Genomic DNA, 20100 nt, shown 5'->3' with positions numbered 1-20100 from the left:
TGAATTGTGTTATAGTTGAACAAACTAGTAATAGCTCAGCACAACACCAGTCTACACAATCATAAACAATGATGAATTGTGAATTATAAACACTAAAGTATTGAGGCCACTGTTGAGGGTCTTTTCCACTTGCACTATACTTAGTTATGTTTAATTGTATTTATATTCTATATATGTGGCCACTTCTCAATTATCTTTATATTTTATTTTATTTTATTTTATTTAGCTGGCTCAATCCATGTAATAATATCAGTCAGGATGAAGTTCTGATTCTCAAAACGTCACCATATTTTTAATAAATTGTCCATTTAATGAAAAACTATTGAAATATTGTTAATTCTTTGTGTGTCAAGATGTAAACGTTCTTAATAATGACCACAGGACACTTGTCTTTCTGTGCGCAGTGAGTGACAACACTGAAATCCTGTCATTTGAAGATGAACTAAAAGTCCGATTCTCCCTGTAGGTCTTGAACGCACCACCACCGCCGGTTATAAGTGACGGCTCAGCGAACCAATCAGCGCCAGCGACTCTTCCTCGTCCGCCACTGAGCCGCTCGCAGGGGCGGGACCCTCGCCGGTCTAAAGGCTCCGGCTTGGTTTCACGGCGTCGTCGTCTACTCTCGTCCCATTGGCGCAGGTGATCCGTCTCAGGATGCGAGAGGAGAGCGGAGGAGAGGGGAAGAGAGAGGGGAAAGCGCCGATGGAAAAGTGTCCAGGGCTCGGCTAACGAGAGAACAGGAGACCGGGCCGCCTTCAGCTTGTCCTCCGGCCACTTCGGCGATGAGAGCTTCGCAGAAAGGGGCACTTTGAGATATGATGAGGTTTATTTCTGGCCGGCGATAGTACTATGATTTGGTATGTGGCCACTTTGATAGCAAGTGTATTCAGCACCCGAGGAACGGCCGCTCAAGGTGAGTCGAAGTGCAGTATCTCTGTCCTCCTCCATCAACTTTCACCTCCTTTTTCTTCTTACTTTATTCTTGTTTTTTTATCTCTTTTTTTTCTTTATTCACTTGTATGTGTTTTTGGAAAAAAAAATGTCTCACTCTTTGCGTCGTGAAGTTCATCTGTGTGTTCAATCATCACCACACCTGAGTGGAGCCGGGTCGGCTGATGGTGATGATGACATCAACGCACCCTTTCCCCCCCTCCTCCCTCCCTCAATGAGCTTTAAACGCGGTGGAAATGAATAACTCAGTATATTAAACTTGGTTTTTACTATAAACAGAAGAAGAGGAGGTGTTTTCCTCACTGTGTGCTGCATGATGGAGATGCAGGGCGGTTGTCTCGGGCTGTCTCGGGCTGTCTCAGGTTCACATATGGCTGGCAGGATGTGTGTGTGTGTGTGTGTGTGTGTGTGTGTGTGTGTGTGTGTGTGTGTGTGTGTGGAAGCTGCAGGACATCTTGCAGTGATGGTGGAGGAGGAAGTGTGCAGGAGATGGTGGTGCAGCTGTGATGAGTGTGTGTGGTGCGTTGGTGTGGATGTCATTAAAAAAAAAAAGAAAAGGAAAGAAAAACGAGCCTCTTCCTGGGGGAGCTGTCCGTGCTGAAGTGCTGACACGAGCAGCTCCGGCCGCTAGAGGGAGCACTTCCCCGAGCCGGTGCTGCATCAAAGTGCATTATGTGTGTACTGTGTTTTGTGATCATGTAACTTTGCTCGGGTGAGCAATTTCAGACAAGGCATGGTCGTGACGTGATGACGTCAGAGAGTGGGGGGCGTTATCAGTGAGGTCATCCGTTGAGGAATTAAGGAGAGAGACTGGTTTAAAGGTTAAAACATTACAGGACTGAGCAAAAGCCATCATTTCCCATAATATTTTCTTAATTTTGTCACCAATTAAAAAAAAAAAAAAAAAAAGAAGCAAAATTCATCGATGAATCGAACTCTCAATACGATCAAGTGAGATATAATGAAAGTTTGCAGTGCTGCAGGAGTTCCCCTGTCCAAAAATTGAAAGTTGAGAACCAAATAAGTATTAGTTGCACCAATTATGAATAGTATCGCAATTGCAACATCTGTCAAAATCACTTTTCTTTTTAAAAGAAGCTGCAACTATTGATCAGCCCCAGTATCTGTATTTTTCCAATACTTTTAAAAATCGCTGTATCATATATTGGAAAATGATTTTCCATGCTGCATTTTAATGGAGATATGTTGTCGGATTTCTGTTATTTGTTTCCTGTTTTGGAGCAGAATATGTTAATACTGTTGTAGCTCTGATGTTGAATTGGCTGGTCATGGCTTCAATGTGTCAGCACAAATGTAAAGCAGCTTAGTTTTTGGTTAAAGGGATTAAAAAAGAGAGACTGTATTGTATATGATTATGGTTATGTGACAGTGCAGTGGTTTAAAGTCTGAAGGTTTGAAATACAAGACATTTCATTGATAACACAATAACTTTCTGATCTAAATTCTCAACTTGTGCTTGGGCAACGTTGGAGGTAAGAATTGTATTGATAATGCAGTTTGTCTGACACACAGTAAATGGTCATACAGAGACATGGTGAGCAAATAAAGCTGTGAACTGAATCCCTCTGCTGCCTCAGCCTCAGCTTCATTTTCACCACTCATGTTGAAGAGAGAGGTGAGGTGGAGGAAACGGGGACAGTGTTGACTTTGGGCCTCAGCTCCACTGATTAGATGGTGAAGAAATGATCTGTTGGAGGAATAAAACAGCGCAGCAGGTTTTTTGTGAATGAACTTTGGTGACGTCGCGCTGATATGTGACAGTTAGTTCCACAATATCTTGCCTTAAAAGTTGTGGATGTTTAAGGTGGAGCAACTGCGGCGGTGCTTATTTGAGCTCAGTTCAGCCTGTCCCTTCAAACAGGTTATGCACATGATCCTCTTCTTCCTGGGCTTCTTGATGGCCCCCCTCAGCACTCATGTGTGCACACAAACACAGACGAGCACATCAGCCAACAGCAAGGCATCCTTCTGGCTGAGTGCTGCCGTCTCAAACTGGCAGCTGGCAAACGGCTCGACTTTTTACCAGCGAGAAGTCTGGACCAAAACCAGACTGTCTCTCTTCCTGTCTGTGCTCCTCTCCTCTCTGGTTTCCTCTCCTTCCTTACCTTCCCACATCATCATCATCATCCCTCCCTCCTCCTCTCTTTTCCCATCTGACTCGGGTTCCTCTCACAACCCCTCCTCCCCTCCTCTCCTCTCTCCCGCTCTATCATGTCATCCTCCTCTCCTGCACACACAGATGAACTTGGTTCCCTCCAGGTTTCAAGTAGCCGCTCTCGGAATGGTAGCTGAGGGAAAGGGAGCACAGTGGGCCGTGCTAATGGAAGCTCAGGACGCGCTCCACAGCAACCGTCTGTTGCCATACGCCGACACACTTGTTTCCCATTCACATGCTCTCGCACACACGTACAAACACAAAACATTCATACACACACACACACACATGTCAGCGCGTAGCCAGCCCCTCAGGGAGCAGCGTGCCTTTAACCAGGATGTGAACATATGCCCGCTAACAGGCCGTCTGCCCCAGACTTAGTTGGACTAATTTCGACTAAGCTGTGAGATAAATGCCACTTGGTTGCTTTATAAATATGTCATGTCACATAATATTATGCCAAAAGGGCAGGATAGTGGAAATGTTGGAAACAAGCATATATACTTGCTATACTTGATGATTCACTTGGACTCCCTCAAACCACATTTGGTTGCATGGGTAAAACCAGGTCTCATATCTTGGTCATGTCAGGTCAGATGTTGTATTTGCAGCAGTGTTGTCTGTGATGTTTTTTTCTCCACTTCCTGTTCTTCTCTCTGCTGGACTGTGGTTGAAATCTTGTTTGTGTTTTCTGCCAGCTTCACATTTCCAGCAGGCTGGAAATATGATCAAGTCAGTCAGTGGGTTTCCATCAACCAGTTTTCTTGTGTGTGAGTGTGTATCTCACAACCCTCCCAGAATTGATATCCTGAAATATGGCATGAAAAAGCAGTGAACATGGCAGGTACAGCAGGGGAGGAGTGCCCACTGACCGCACTATTCAGCAAATGAAACTTCAATCATAGATGGACACAGCAATGAAATGCCACAATATATCAACATCTCTGGTGGTTTTTTCATCATGTAGGTGCACCCTCTTAACCTTCTGTATTCAGAGTTTTGTGCCACCTACTGCTTTTATCCTGGTGAACTAACTTCCAGTATTCGCTTTACAGAAATTGATGCAAACACTTACAGCAGCGTTATTACTTCATGCATACAAGAGTTCTCACACGGCAAGTGGAGCCTTGCTGAGAAAGTGCCATTTGATTGATCCATCAACTCAAGTAATGGACTGACAAATCACATGGTGTGAACTCAGTTTAAGAATGCTGTGATCTGGTTGAGTTGAATTCTGACGTGTTTTCGTTGCGGCTTGTTATGTTTCATGATGGCTGGTGGGAATGCGGCGACCTCCGGCCTGCGATGTATGCTCTACTTATGCACTTAATTAGCTCCTTCAGCTGCGTTAGTGTATTTATAACCGCTCGGTACCAAGTGAAGCCAAACAAACAAACAAACAGTGTATACCTAGTGAAATGGCATTGGCTGTATTAGTATTATGCAAATTCACAGAGATGCAATCACGGCCATTCCTACCTGCAGTTTGCTGACAGATCTTGGATCTTGGCACTCATTTTATCAGTTGAAGGCTGATGTAAACGCTCCGTGCACCCAACTGCTGGTGATTAGAGTTTGTGGTGCGGGAGAAAAGCGAGTGAGTGTCAATTTCATAGCATTAAGTCATATCAATCTGTCAAGTGTCACTTTTTAAGGGATTTGCTGGGGGATCATTAAACTGAGGAATGTGTAACCTTTATCGACGCAAGGTTATTTTGTACATTTGTGTGTGTGGAATGTCCTTAAAGTGTTTAGTTGTTCCCTAACTGAGTTCTGAGTCAGACTGCCCTCATGTTTCTTCCATTGCAAACTATAACAATTACCATTTTTATCAGCCCCGGCCCCGGCCCTGCTCATACACTGTATGACTGTAAATGGAGATACATAGGTGGTGAAAGTGCAAACGGCAGACAGCACGAGACAGAGCAGCATGACTGTTATCTGTTGGCAGCTGCAGACGCTCTCAGCTCTGGTGTCCGGTGCTGACAGCGCTGTCAGCATCCCGGCAGCAGAGACGCTTCACTTGTGTATGCTAGGATTTGAGCAACATGTCAATTTTTTTTTTACTTTGAGCGACACATGACATTGTAGATGACACAAATGTGCTGGTTTGATCTCATCAGTGTATACAATATTGCGTATACTTGCAGAGAGGAACATCTCTGGATCACGTGACCAGGAAGTAAACTGGCTCAAATAACTGGAAGCGGTGTGAATGCCTGGCTTTGTCATTAGTGTATGAACGTAACCTGAAAGCACCATAATATCCACTGTATTATTGTTTTTTTAAAGTGGTTACATGCAGCAGGGAAACACTTATTGTTGTTTCTGGTCATTGAGAATCTATTACGAAGGAAAATTTAGTTTTATTCATGAGTTGTGAGATGAGATCCTCTGATACGAAGTGTACTGTGTTTGCTCTCGTGCAGGTGAATGGTTGGATGCTGAACGCTTCTGGGCTATGTTTACATTTGGATGCATTTCTGACTACAGTTTGATCCCTCAGTGTAAATATCACCAAGCTTCTTTTGTGTATCTGGCTGGAAAATAAGAATTCATCTGGAGCTCTGGGAAAACCTTTAGATTTGTGATTTAGTGTTGACTTCTACCAAGTCAGAATGTGTATTTCTGGGTAAACTGTGTGTAAATGGAGCTGCCAAGGAGCACTGGAGCCTAATTAATTTTATTCCCAGAAACTTTCCTCATGTCTGTGTTTTTTGATGATCCCTACAGTATGATCACTTAATGAGTGCTCTCCCTGTAAGTGGGTGGCTGCCTGGCAAAAACAAAGCTGCTGACCAAGAAAAGGGAGACTCGTGTCTCATTAACAGCATGGATTTAAATCGCGTGGGTGTTCAGCATTTTCTCACAGTGGGTTGCCTGTTCTCCTGGACCTCACTTCAGAATTCTGGAGTTCTATTGATCTGCTGCTGATTTAAGTTGTAGTACTGCACATAAATATACTGCATTAGATTGAAAACCAGCGTTGTCATACAGAATTGGAATGCTGCCAGGCCGCCCAAAAAGTTTTCATGCCATGCATCAAAGCCTCTGTGAATTTTTGATGTGATGTTTGGTGTCGTTGGAATTAGGTCTCTCACATAGAGCAAGGGCAACCTATAAAGTCAACCATTAAAAGGCTTTCTGTCTTCGTTTGTTGTTGTACAGTAATACCAATAGGGTACATGATCAGATTTGTATGCTGTAGTTCTGGGATTTAAGAACTTTGGGCATGGCATAGATTGCATATGAAGAAAAATCCTAGAAGAAGAGTCAGTGACAATGGCACGAATCTCTCAGTCCATCAATCAAAAGTTTCTATAAAGTAGTAACGAGCCATACCACCCCAGATTTTAACACTCTTCTGTTGGGTAACAAACACATTGATATGGCTTCTACAGCTGTATTCAATAAATACCTATGTAATTTTCGTATCTACAGACCCTACGGTGGCAACGCAAGTCAGATTAGGGTGTACCGTGGTAAAAACCGCGTGGTAGCAAAGTGAAGTACGAGGTGCACGACTTCTAGAGCAGAAATATAGAGGTCCTAGTTCAAATCAGCAAGAAGACATAGATGTCCAGGTTGTAACTTAGGAAAAAAAGTACATAAATGAGCTGTAAAAGTTCATCAAGGGCCCAGTGTGCAGAAAGAAAGGATCTGCATATGATCCAAAACATACAAGCTCATCTGTGCAGCAGCTGTGTCGGCTGCAGCAGAACAAATTCAGAAAGTGACAAAACAATTTTGCCTGCCAGTTTACAGAGAAAATGCCTCCAAAATAATCATGCGGCAAGACGACGAACCAAAGCACGCTCGTGCCAACACAACAAAAGGACATGATCAGGGGGGAAAAGTTGAAGGTTTAGACCAAGTCGTTCAATGGAACCCGAACAACACAAACACAGATCATTTAGCTTTGGAGAAGGTGAGCAGAGGAATCTTCCATTTGTTCAAATCTGCAGTCTGATTTCAAACAGTAAAGCAGAAGGAAAACATAAGTGGAACCACCTGAAATGATCAGTAAAAGATTTGAAGCCTTTTTGAGTATGGATAGTCCATGGCAAAATTTAAAAACTATGTACCGTGTTGCTCAAACCCTCAGGGTAACAAACTGAAAGTGAGATGCAAGGATATATATATATATATGTAGACAATGGAAATTATATCATACTCTTAACTTAACTTGATGATACAACATGTTTTCACTGTTGGCTCATGGACAGTTACTGCTTCACCTTCAGGGGAATCCGTCTCTTCCACTGAGGGTGACAAAAAGTAGCACCAGTGTTGCTTCGGGGGCTAATGGCCCAATTCATTAAAGTCTCTGAGCTTGAGATGTCAATCAACCTGGTATTTGGGCCATGTAACAATGACTGGCAGATGTAATCAGACCCCTGAGCTTGTCAGCGGCCTCCATTTTGGTTCAGCGCGGTGGCCTGTTGGAGTCGCTCGGCTGGATGAGCAGATGGGGAAAAAAAAGACTGAGGCGAAGGAGAAGCCGCTTCATGTGGAGAATTTGATTGTTGTAGATCACTGTCAGTTACGCTGTACATCCAATCTCTCTCAATTTAATTATGAAGCACATTTAAAACAACACAGTCGACCAAAGTGCTGCACTGTAATAATGCAAAGCATTTGAGATAAAACGCAAACGGAGCACATCTCGCATTCAGACAAAACATAAGACGCACTCAGCAATAACTTGCACCGGAGAAGGCCAACAAATCTAAAAACAGGAAGTGAGGAAGCCTAATGTGCAGCAGCGACTCGTTCCACAAAGTTCTTTCACCAGCTTACCAGAGTACACAGTCTGTAGCACTAACATACTTTCCTCATTATCCTTTTTTTTCTTCACTATTCACAACTACTTTACATGAACAAGGAATATATAGAAGAATATACATGCACAACATGATTATTAATGCTTTTATGTCTGAGTCAGACAGACTGATGACCTGTCAATGGCCTCTTTCACTTTCTTCCCACTCTCCGCTTGTTTGCCTTTGAGGAATGTTTCTACTTTATATTCCTTTCTGAAGTATTTTGATCATCAATAAGGTTGGATAAGAATACCAGGCTGTCGTCGCTCACGTATATCTGACACAGTATGTGTCCATGTGACGTGAATGAGAACAGACGAATCAGAATCCATGTAGCATCACACCTATGTTGAGTGTTTTCTCCCTGCAATAGCAAAATTAAATAACTGTGGAAGAGAGTGTCGTCCTCTCGGGCTAAATGTCACCCTCTCATTTACTGCAATAGCTTCCGTTTCTGTATTTCTACCCTGTAGGCGACAAATAATGTTACATCTTATCTCTCCATGATCCATTTCATTAAAGTGGTCTCATAAATGGGATGTTTTCTTTCGTTGTTGCTGATGGAAAAGATATTTGTGTGCATGCATTATGGGCCTCTGTGAGAGGACAGTCTGTAATAATTGGGATTTGAATCAGATTTGAACAATGTGGCATCGCTTATGACTCAATTATTGTATTTACTGCTGTTGGCATCTTAAAGGTATAGGGTTGGAGATCCGGGAAAAACTGTTGGAGCAGGCTACATTTGGTATTCAAAAGTGAGGAAGGTCCCATGTGTTTAACAGTAACCTGCTGAGAGCACTTGATCATTTTAATAATACAACACACATGGTTTGTTAGATGTGTACTCGTCAGAAGTGAAACTATGGGAAAAAAAATACCTTATTTGGGAAAAAAAATAGGGTGCAGCAAACTACACTGGATACAAAACATAACCCAATTAATAACATCTCATGTTTAAAGGTCTATGTGTGCGTTTGGATTTGTCTTCGCCCTCAGAGGTTTGTCTTAGTGAGGGAGGATGTTTGCTGATGATTTAGTGTTGCCTCTCCGTGTCTCTTCAGTTCCATATAAAACCAAAGAGCGTTAGCGTGGAGAAAAGTGTATGGGTCCACTGGTGTATTTCAGCATAAAGACATTATCTCTTGAGTTGTCTCTCGACTCACATGAAGATAAATGCTGTGTTTTACTAACCACTCTTTTTACACATGACCTTTTTATGCTGCAGGCGTCGCGGGTTACACCACTTAAAAAAAAAGAAAAATCACATTATCCATTTAACTTTTATCGTCGCAATCAAGCTCATGAGAAATTAGGTTTTCCCCTAATTAATATCATCAGACTTCAAATCACTAGACATAAATTTAAAGGATTGGGGCTAAAAAGGAACTTGGGAGGAGACTGGGACATCGCTGCTGTTTCTACTGAGTTCCATAAAAGATGACGTTAATGAGATTCTAGATTGAATAAATTTCCATTCCTCAGTTTGCCCTTGCTCTGATACTGTACAGTATGTATGCCTGGCATCTAAGCCAGCGTGCATTTGTGCGCCATGTTATGGACAGGCTGAAACTTTTTTAATTAGAGTTGCGTTGTTGAGTTTTATTGCTGAACACAGTGATAATGTCATGCAGTGCAGGTGACTAGTCTTATTAGCCTCATAGTTCAAACATTACTTTGTAATCAAAATATCAAAGCGTGTAATAGAAGCTTGTGTGTGTTGAGCTACTAAATAATGAAAGGCACAATATGACTGTGTGAGGTTTTTTCGCAGCTCCCAAATGTAGCCTCACCATAAATACAGGTGACGGGTGGCTCATGTTTGACTACTGGGAATTTTCACAGACGAAAGCAGCCCCTAAACAAGGGGAGGGTGACATAACTATAATCTTTACCATTGTTTATGCAGTGAACTTGAAATTATCTTCTGGATACCACTCCTTTTTTGAAGAACAGTGACATTGCTCATGTCTCTTTGCCACTCTGTCACTCAGTGGTCGGCCAGTACCAAAAAATGACTATAGTACCAGGTACCAGGTCTTATCCCTCATAGAAAACCAAACAAAAATACCAAAAAATGAGTAGAATCGAGTATTTCTGAAGTACCACCAGAGGAAGCTTGCGCACCAATGGCGAGACACGTACTGCAGTTTACAAACCATAGATTTAGAGTAATTAAAAGTCATTTTTTTATGATTTTCAAAGGGCAAACTCTGTCAAAGTTAGCACAGATGGTCAACTCTCATGTTTCTCCCACTTTCAGTCTACGCCCATTCTTCTGCCATCACATGTCAGGTCTGGATTCTCTCACGAGGCTGAAGCTATTTAATCCTTCTGCCTTCTGCTGTTATGACACTGCGATAAACTTTCTGAAGCACTTTTGACATTGTTTGGACAGCGGGAAATGCACTCTGCGTCGAGTTTGGGTCTGCAGGCAGTCACATTAATCCAAAGTGCTCAAAGGAAAAGCCTTCTCTCCTCATAGTTGAGAGCGTATTTCCGATCTCCTCTTCTTCTTCGAGAGCCCAGATTCTAGTGCTTCTTTATTTCTGTGCTTCTCACAGTCAGTGTTACTGAAATGGACACACGTTCACTGGCACTGTCGGGCAGCGAGTCACTGTGATGGATGAGTCAACAAAGTGTTTTGACTTCACCAATGGGAGCGGTCTGCCTCACTTGCAGTTAGCAGTGTCAAGTTGAAATTGGAATTGTGTGTGGCCCAATTTGACCAAATCATCGCCCTGATTACAGTACAGGTTTTTTTTTTTTTTTAGTGACACTCCCTGCTCACGTACACCTTGCATTTTACTCGCCTCTGAATATTGTACTCCATTACACTCCCTCCATCCTGTCCAGCCTTCCTGAGCTGGCTGGCTTCCTGCCCTGTCTCATTTTACAGCCCGGCCTTCTGATGCAGCACAGTCAGCTTCCTCCACACCAACTTCTCCAGACCCATTAAACATTCATTGGATAAAGACATATGATTCCCTCAGCCGTGTTAGTTTAAATTCATCTCAAGATCTTAAGCTTTTTTACCCTGACGCTGCAAAACCGGAGGAAAAAAAAGCTATGGTTACAAACATAAATGCAGCAGACAGACTGATTACACTGGTGTTCAGGGCTTAGTCGGTGAATGCTACATGGTTCACTACTGAGCGTATAGCAGCAGTGTTTAAGTTCAAGGATTTATACGAGCTGCAGTGGATGCCACAGGTCTGCTGGCCTGCTGTTTTCCACGTCTGCAGAAGTCCAGGCAGAATTAAAGTAAAAAGTAAAAATATATAATCTTAGATAGATTAGATTATGATTGTAACGTTACGAGAATAAAGTCATATCATTAGAATAAAGTCGTAACATTAGAATAAAGTTTTAACATTAGAAGAATAAAGTCATAACATTATGACAATAAAGTCGTAACATTGTGAGAATAAAGTCGTAACTTTACAAGAATAAAGTTGTAACATTGCAAGAATAAAGTTGTAATTTTACAAGAATAAAGTTGTAACATTGCAAGAATAAAGTCGTAACTTTACAAGAATAAAGTTGTAATTTTACAAGAATACAGTTGTAACATTACGAGATTAAAGTTGTAACTTTACAAGAATAAAGTCGTAACATTGCGAGAATAAGTTGTAACATTGCGAGAATAAAGTTGTAATATTACGAGAATAATGTCTTAATATTACGAGAATAATGTCTTAATATTACAAGAATAATGTCTTAATATTACAAGAATACAGTTGTAACATTACGAGAATAAAGTCGTAACATTACAAGAATAAATTTGTAACATTACGAAAATAAAGTTGTAACATTTCGCCCTAATACTCTGTCATAGTATTGAATTATTGCTCATTTGTAAGTAAAATATAAATGTATTTGCGATGATAGCAGAGACAATTGATTAACTTTGGGTGTGTGGCATCGGCATCGCGATGGTGACTTGGTATCATGACTCTACATTGTTCACTTGTAACTGTATTCCAACACCAAGAAATCCACTTCTATTGGAGAGGGTGCCACACACAGTGCGCATTGCAAAATTAATGACGAAGAACAATGATGACACACAATCTCAGATGTGTCTTCAAAACTAGTTTCCTTGAGGATTGTGATCAAAGGACAACAGCCCAAATTAAACTCCATGATAGCCTAGTTAGCAGTTATGTAATTGCAAAGATAAAAAAAAAAATGCACTCAACAGCTCCCACTGTCATTATTCTAATTCTACCACTGTAGTGTTTTCTGTTGTGCTAATTACCCGACTTCCAATCCCGCTATCCATTCTGTTTAAATTAACTTCATCAGTTAAAGTAAATTTTGGTTTTGTTTAATGACGAAGCCTCAAATTAGACTGAGATTTAATCTTTGCTCACATGAATTGTTACAGGAGAATACAGAGTGCTATTTCAGTTTACTTATTTTCACATTAAATATATAGCTGTTACTGTTTGGTCTATCAGAGAACAGTGTGTAGGGTTGAACAATTTATCATTTCCAAATCAAAACTTGAAACAATGCGATTACAAAATCACAAAGGCTGCATTTTTTTATTGTTTAATGCCTGATTAGTACCCTCTTGGTAGGGTTTGGATAATAAAAGTGCTGCCAGTGCTTCTCTCCAGTGTCTGCTATTAGACTCTGCTGCATGAAGGCTACTAAATAAATGCTCATCACAAACAAGTCATTATAAACCCACGGTGAGATTCAACTGCATTGTCAAAAAAATTAAGAAGCTCAGCGTTTGACTGATTTTCAGTGTGCTGTCAAAGAAGAGGAATACGGTGTATTTATATGAATTCAACTGCTCTTGTTGAGGGGTGTGATGTGACCACTTAAACCGATCCGTGTTGCCTTAATCATAACTACTATAAATACCGGGCTGCAGTGTTTTTTCTCTGACTAACAGCGTCTCGATGCTGCCAGAGTGAGAGTGTCTATTTCTATCGTTTAACACAAAAACCCCCCCCAAAAACGACTACTATTTCACACCCGAATGCAAAATTGATACTGGAAGCGGTGGTATGTTATCATGACCTGCTCTCATTTTCTTTAGAGGGAAAAGACGCCGAGGCTTGTATTGCATGCTGCCTGCTGAACAGATGCAGAATGTGCGTGTGTGCATCATCCTTGACAAGAATACAGTGGCACATAGTCGGCCTGTAATGATTGATTTACAAAGAAACCGTTTCTTGTAGCTGCAAAGGAGGACGTATTATGCTTTTTGCTCTATTTTCTTTGTATGTATGTAAAAGGTCAGCCATGTTAAAAAAAATCTTTTCAGAGTGGAATCTTCTGTAACTTTGAGACAACACAAGGGTCTGAGCAGGTGTTTTTTGAACATGCCAAGACAAAAACATGAATATGAATATGAGTATGTGTGTATAGATCCAAATATTGCTTCAGTTTCTTCTTGCTCATTTGTGAGCACTCACAAACTCTCGTGTGCCGATTCCACCCCCCCCCCAGTCATCTGACCTTAATTCCAGCCAGTCAACAAGAGATAAGAAGCTCTGAACACTTCCTCGTCCTCAGACATGACAGAATCAGAGACGAGCCGCCGGAAACAAGTTCAAAAATTGGAGCACCACTTTACTAAACATCTTAAAATGCACTCTGAGTAGCAGTTTCTTTAGAAATGTTTAATTATTGTTGCTAACTAATGTAAGAATAGCTCAATAATAATTGTCACAGTGACAGTTTATTTTAAGGTAATGTTCAACAAAAGCCTTTCTGTGGGGTTTCCTCCCACAGAATTAGGCAAATTGAACAACTCTAAATTGACTGTATGTGTGAGAGTGGGATGGTTGTTTGTCTCCATGTGGCCTTGTGATGGACTGGTGACCTGTCCAGGGTCACCCTATGTCAGCTGAGATTGGCACCAGGATTAGTGAACGGCGTATTTGACACAAGATGGAGTCACCTTGACCTGTGGCTGTTTGCATTGGCTTATACATGGAAATTACACCCAGTGTTAAACACATTTGAAAATCAACTTTGTATAAAGTACCTAAAAGGAATACTTGAGTGAACTTACCAGAATATGACTTTGTTAGCAGTTGAAGTCACTTTTTATAATATTACTTAAGGAAAAGTCTTAACGTATATGACATTTACTGTGGTAGCTCAATGGTAGAGCGAGTTGGAAGGTTGTGGGTTCAGTTCCTGGCTCTGCTAGTCTATCTGTGTCCTTGAGCAAGACACTTAACCCCATGTTGAAGCATGTGATTGGGTATGAAAGGTGTGAGTGACTGATTTTATGTAGTAGTAGTAACAAGGAACAAAGATAGCTGGAGGAAATTTAGTGGAATAAAAGTAAAAGTTGCTAGAAATACAAATAAAAAAGTTTGCAGAGACATGAATTTTGCACTTTTGATGTATTTGTACTGAGTTACATTCCTGCACTGATAACACAGTGTTTTCCAGCCTCTCTTTTCCTCTGTCCACATGCTGCAGGGGGGCGCGACGGCGTCATGTTGGGAAAGATCTCTTTTGAATTACAAATGATAAGCAACGTTCGCTTGCGAGAAGGAGCCAGAATTAGGTCAAGTCTCCCACCCTTTGGTGAAGTATTAGTGTTTTAAGCCGCCCTGGTGGGGTTTGGTTACAATGAGGATTGGAGCACGAGCGCTAAAACACAAACGAGCAATTCAATTTCCCTGAGCATGCCATCCAAGCAAAATCTCTCGACTTTGTGGTTGTTGTTTTTTTGAGTTCTTCCTCCTAATTTAAACACACCGCTGTTCAGTGTTTTCTCACTCTGCGCGGGTGAATACGAGGTAGATTGAACGCGTTTGCACATTGTGCTTTATTGATCTAAAAGTGTAGTGTAGTTGTTTTTTCACACTGGAAAAGAAGAGGCCAATTCTGATGCCTTTTGGTTAGAAAACTATTGATGATGATGTGATTTTATTCCCTCTTTGGATGTAAGAATACAGAATACTTTGTTTTAGGATCTTTGTTTCTCTTTTATTTGCTCTGTGAACAGTTTTCTTCTGTAGCTTCTGCTTCACTTTGAGCCTGAAGATTTAAATCTGGAGATTTTGGTGGCAGATGGTGGAGTTAAGAAGCAGTGATGGAAAGAAAGAGGACGTTATTCATTCCCTGACTTCTTCTCCTCATGCTCCACTGTGACGCTGCAGCACCAGGAGGTTGACATTTGTGGGGTGAAATAAAATGTCACAACAAGGCACAACAACAACAAAAATGCCCCTATTCATAATGTTTTATTACCACCTTAACTTGAGTTGAACTTTTAGAATAAGACACAGGAAGAGTAAGTGCAGGTGCCGGCAGCCTCGGCTGGTATGATAATGCTCGGCCCTTGCTATTGTCGTCAATAATTGATGCATTGTGTAAAAAAAAATCTCATTTATTTTTCATTTTTTTGGTTGGCACTTAGCAGAACAGGTCAGTTGTGGCTGCGAGACGGTGCCAGGAACGACGACGGGGACACCGACGTTCGAGTGTGCTCTTGGCTTTAAGTGCCAACACATAGTGTCAGATTAAATGCTATGCTGTGAGTGCGTTGTGCTAGAGTCATATTGTTTATTTATTGCATCTCAATGAATCTAAATGCGCGGTTTCATTTGTCACCTCATATAAATATGGTGAAGCATTCGTCTGTAAGGCTGTAAATTTGACGGCGAGTCCGTCTGTACTGGAATCGCTTCTGCTGCTTTTTTTTTGTTCGAGGAACAGTTTGATTCTTTCATTCCGCTTTTACCTGGAAGCAAATATCACTTGGAAAATCACACTGGATTTTTTAATTGCATTGTACAAGAACACCGTGAAACAAAACAAAGAACATCCTAATCTCGCAAAGATAACACTATGTTCTTTTGAAAAAAAACGAGAGAAGCAAATCACTCATTTAACGCGTTTCCATTTTAGAATTTGAATTCTGAAGTTTGAAAATGAAGCTCTCAGTGTCAGTTCAAAAAGAAAGATTGGTTATTATTGTGCTACTTTCGGGTGCCGTCTGTGATCAACTTGTACAAACCGAAGCTCTTTTGTCAAACAGAGAACTTTTCAAACCACTTTATCTTTTTATCTCTTTGCTGTCACGGTGTACGTCTTTCTGCTCCACCACTGTTCCATGGCTAACACGATCAAGGTCTCTTCACTTCAGTTCACTCTGCAGTTTGCCGATAACACAAAACACTAAAGATCTTTTGAGATCATTGTTTTCCCCAACCTTTCATATATTTTATTTATTTATTTATCCTTTATTTAGCCAGGAAGTTTCCCATTGTGATACAAGATCTCTTCTTCCAGAGAGTCCTGGTCAAGGCAGCAGCATAGATGGTACAAATAGTTACAGAGACGAGACAATGTCGGATATAAAACTCACAGAATATAAAAGTTAAAACGAGGTAATTAAAAGAGAGTAAAAAAGAGAGATATAGTACAGTACAAAGGCGAGAAATATACATAGGAAATGGACCTAACAAGGCCTTCGAGACACACTTTTTATGAATATAATGGTAATAAAGGTAAAAAAACAACAACATCATGTTCATCATGGATGTCTGAAGGAGTGGATGATTGAGGAAAAAAGTGAATATGAATAAAACATACTTACACACACGCATATATATATATATATAATAATAAGGAGAAAAATATGAAGTAAGTAAATGAATAAAGCAGGAGAAACAAAGGATCTGCCCGCACCTGCCGTTTTACACACAAACAGCAAATGTGTGCATAATATTCCATTTCTTACAATTGTATCTGCCAACGACACATGCATTATTTTAACCAGGTCGACCTTTCCAAGAGATTTTCAGAGATAACATTTAAATATTCACTCTTATGTGTTTAATAATTCACTATTTCAAGGATTCAACTTTGGAGAACCAAAATTCAGCAGGGGAAAAAATAAACCCAACCACCAACCCACCCAGTCTCTACGACTAGGATTATTGAGATAAATTAAACCTAATCTTGCTATTACAAATTTAAAATCCGTCATGGATATTTGATACCCCCCCCCCTACACCCGCTACCCCACCCCCCATGAATATCATTAATTCAAATAACGCCTACATTTTCATGTTCCATTTAACTGTTATTACCGCACTATCTACTGATTCTGATAGTGAGCTCAATGTAGCGTGATTACACAACGCCCGGCCGAGTCTCCTCCCATCTTTTCTGTGTGTGTGTGATAGAGTGTGTGTATGTGTGTGTATATACACCTCAATGATTTTGCCTTGCAATCGTGCCGTCCCCTGGGTCTTTGATTGTCAATGAGCTTAAACCCCTACGGAGGGGAGGCGTAGGTGCTGCTGTGTGTATGTGTGTGTGCATGTGTGTGTGTACATGTGTGTGTCTCTCTTCTCCTTCTCCTGCTCCATTTCATCAGTATAAACAGTGAAGTCATACCTTCCAAGGGGCTTGTGTGCTTTTTTTTTTCTTTTTTTATCTGCAATGATGTCACCAGCAGCCAATCAACACGTAGCGTGCTGCTTGAGGTAGTGTGTGTGTGTGTGTGTGTGTGTGTGTGGGTGGGGGGGGGCACCTCTGGGAAAAGCACCCTTGCTCTGTTATTATCTGGTTCTGTCGGCAGCATGAGAGCACACATCAAATGACATCTCCACATGCTGCCTCTGATTCACATCACTGATGTTTATATATATATATATATATATATATACACTCGGTACATGATGTGAGACGCATGCCGTGTGTAAGTTAGATGCATGTATTAATCATGTGCCCACAGATAGTCCATTAGTGTGCGTGATATTTCACTGCAGTGTTCTGCTGGGTTTGTGTTTGTCTAATCCCAAGATAAACATCTTCTATTTACCACAGAACCTTCAAAAGTTGTTGTTTTTTGTAATAGTGACCTCAATCCAAGGTTGACCAGAACCTTTCTCCCCCGTCTTTTGCTTCAGCCCTAAAATGCAGTAGTCAAAAAGCTCAGGCTGTTCAGTCAGCTCACACTGGCGAGAATTTACGCGTGGCCTCGGAACAGATTTTCAGTTATTACAGCGATTGTAATTTGTTTGGTCTGCTCTACAGAGAGCACATTCTGGTAATTGCAAAAAATGGAGAAACATCAATTGTCGGGGACTGAGTCTTTCACCGAGTCAGTTTGTCATCTACAACCCTTTTGTTGTTGCACATTCTGTTTATCTGCTCTTGTTTTGGCCGACTGAATTGAAACATTACAGACGAGTCAATAACGGAAGCATTTCCCTCCATATAATATTCATGAATTACAACAATCATAGTTACTTTATCCATCTTAAAGTTTGATCAGTCTGCTTTCATGCCTTTAAGTTTGTACATTTCATTTGAAATGATGACTCAATGATGCACCACTCAAATTAATCAGGCTTTTTGGGACCAACAGTGAGAGGAAATCTCCACTTGTTTTGGCCCGGCTTGAACCATCCCATTTGCACAATCTCCATGTAATTTTTCTGGACGTTGCCATAGGGATAATATGCACTACACTCTTAGAAATAAGGGTTCCAAAACTGTCCTTCTACAAGGGCTGAGGTTCTACCTGGAACCATTTGCTTTGGGAAAACCCTTTCCCGAATAAAGGGTTTTTCAAGGGTTCTTGGTAACACTAATGGTTCCAGTAAGAACAATTTTGATCAAGAGAACCCTTTAAAACCCCTTTCCTGAATAAAGGGTTTTAAAAGGGTTCTTGGTGGAACCCTCCAAAAGGGATCCAAAAAGGGTTCTCCTATGAGGACAAGCCGAAGAACCTGATATGGTTCTACTTAGCACTTTTATTTCTAAGAATGTATAATTGCTCTGTTGTTTATGCTAAACTCGCCATCATGGAGAGAGTCATTACGCTGAGACTAATTGCGTAGGTCAGCTGAGGAGAACTCGTACTCACTGCTGATGATCGTTTTACACAGCATGGGTCTCTACATAATTCCTTCTGTCAAAGCTGAGTGGATTAAAAACATTATTCACTTAGGTGAGATGAATTTAACCAATCGTTGGGAAAACAGGGTTTTTCAGACCTGCTGGTTCCTGGTGCACACAACTTGCACCGTTGTTTCCGTCACTAATGAGGAAGGCCGGCTGGCAGTAGTCTGTCATCCGCGTTCCTGCCTGGCTTTCTTACAGGCCACAGAGGGACGAGCAGTGAGTACATCTGATTAGCCGCATCGACTGGTAAAATGCTACTACAGCAGGTTTCCGCTCATAAAGCCCAGCTACATAGTAATTAGCCTGGGATCGATGTGGCTGTCCGGCAGCTCGCCCACATATGCAAAGTTTCACGAACGCTGAACGAGTGGATTCTTTCAGGGAGAGGTTAAAGGGGCCCGATGCTTTTTAACATTACTGTCATTCACGGTGCATTTTTATTGGTTTTGCCTTCCCTCACTCTGTCTCATGAACGAGACAAATAGCTTCTACTGAGATCCATCACATTAATAAGTCTGCATGCGTTCACGATGCTGTTTTCAACCCATGGGCCGAGGTGCTTTATTGGATTTGTCACGCGCCGTCTTTGCCGTCCTGATCAATGGAAACCTGTGGCTTAAGATTGTGAGATTGCTTTCTAATCACAGCGATCTCTAATGTGCACACTGGTGTTTCTGTTTAACAAACACCGAAGCTATTTACATCAAACTGACTGATGTCACTAAAGTGTAAAGATTAGAGAAGCAGGTTTGTTGATGAGAGGTGAGGGACTGAGATCACTGGGGAGGAGGTGAACAGGTGGTTTTTCTCCACTTACCTTAAATACTACAATACTGTTAAGTTAATGAAGAGTTAAGCTGATAGTGTAGATTGTGGATACCACTCTCACCATCTGTCTGTATATGCACGACTGCGTCCAGCTGCATATACTGTGTGAGTAAAAGGAAACGGCTAACCTGTCAAAATTCACCTGCACATGATAGATTCTGTAATTTACAGTCTTAACGACTTGGATGAAATAACTAAAAGATTTTCCTTTGCGATATATTTTATTTGTATTCATTGTGTAGAAAATGACACACTACTTTTATGCCATGGTTCTCAAACTAAGGTACGTGTAATAGTAATTAAAGTCCCCTTATCTCTTGCTCTATCTTAATCTAATCTCACTATACGTGTGTGAAGTATATGTGAGGAAGAGGAAATTATCTTATTGGGAATAAATCTGCCTACTCTGAGAAGTCT

At 41.1% G+C, this 20100-nt stretch overlaps 1 protein-coding gene across 1 annotated transcript in view; it reads left to right on the top strand.

Annotated features, from left to right (window-relative positions):
• Window positions 1–849: 849 nt before the first annotated feature.
• The window catches only part of igsf9bb (immunoglobulin superfamily, member 9Bb), a gene marked incomplete at both ends in the record, with an annotated part of 79878 nt that continues 60627 nt past the window's right edge, over window positions 850–20100 (top strand). Inside the window, one exon of the mRNA XM_083910184.1 lies at window positions 850–913. Within this exon, the coding sequence (XP_083766310.1) occupies window positions 850–913 (64 nt within the window). The remainder of the gene's footprint in view (window positions 914–20100) is intronic.

Source organism: Microchirus variegatus (genome assembly GCF_963457635.1).
Source record: "Microchirus variegatus genome assembly, chromosome: 2".
Lineage (NCBI taxonomy): Eukaryota > Metazoa > Chordata > Actinopteri > Pleuronectiformes > Soleidae > Microchirus > Microchirus variegatus.
Note: the sequence above shows the minus strand (reverse complement) of the source record. Positions and strands in the feature narration are given on the sequence as shown.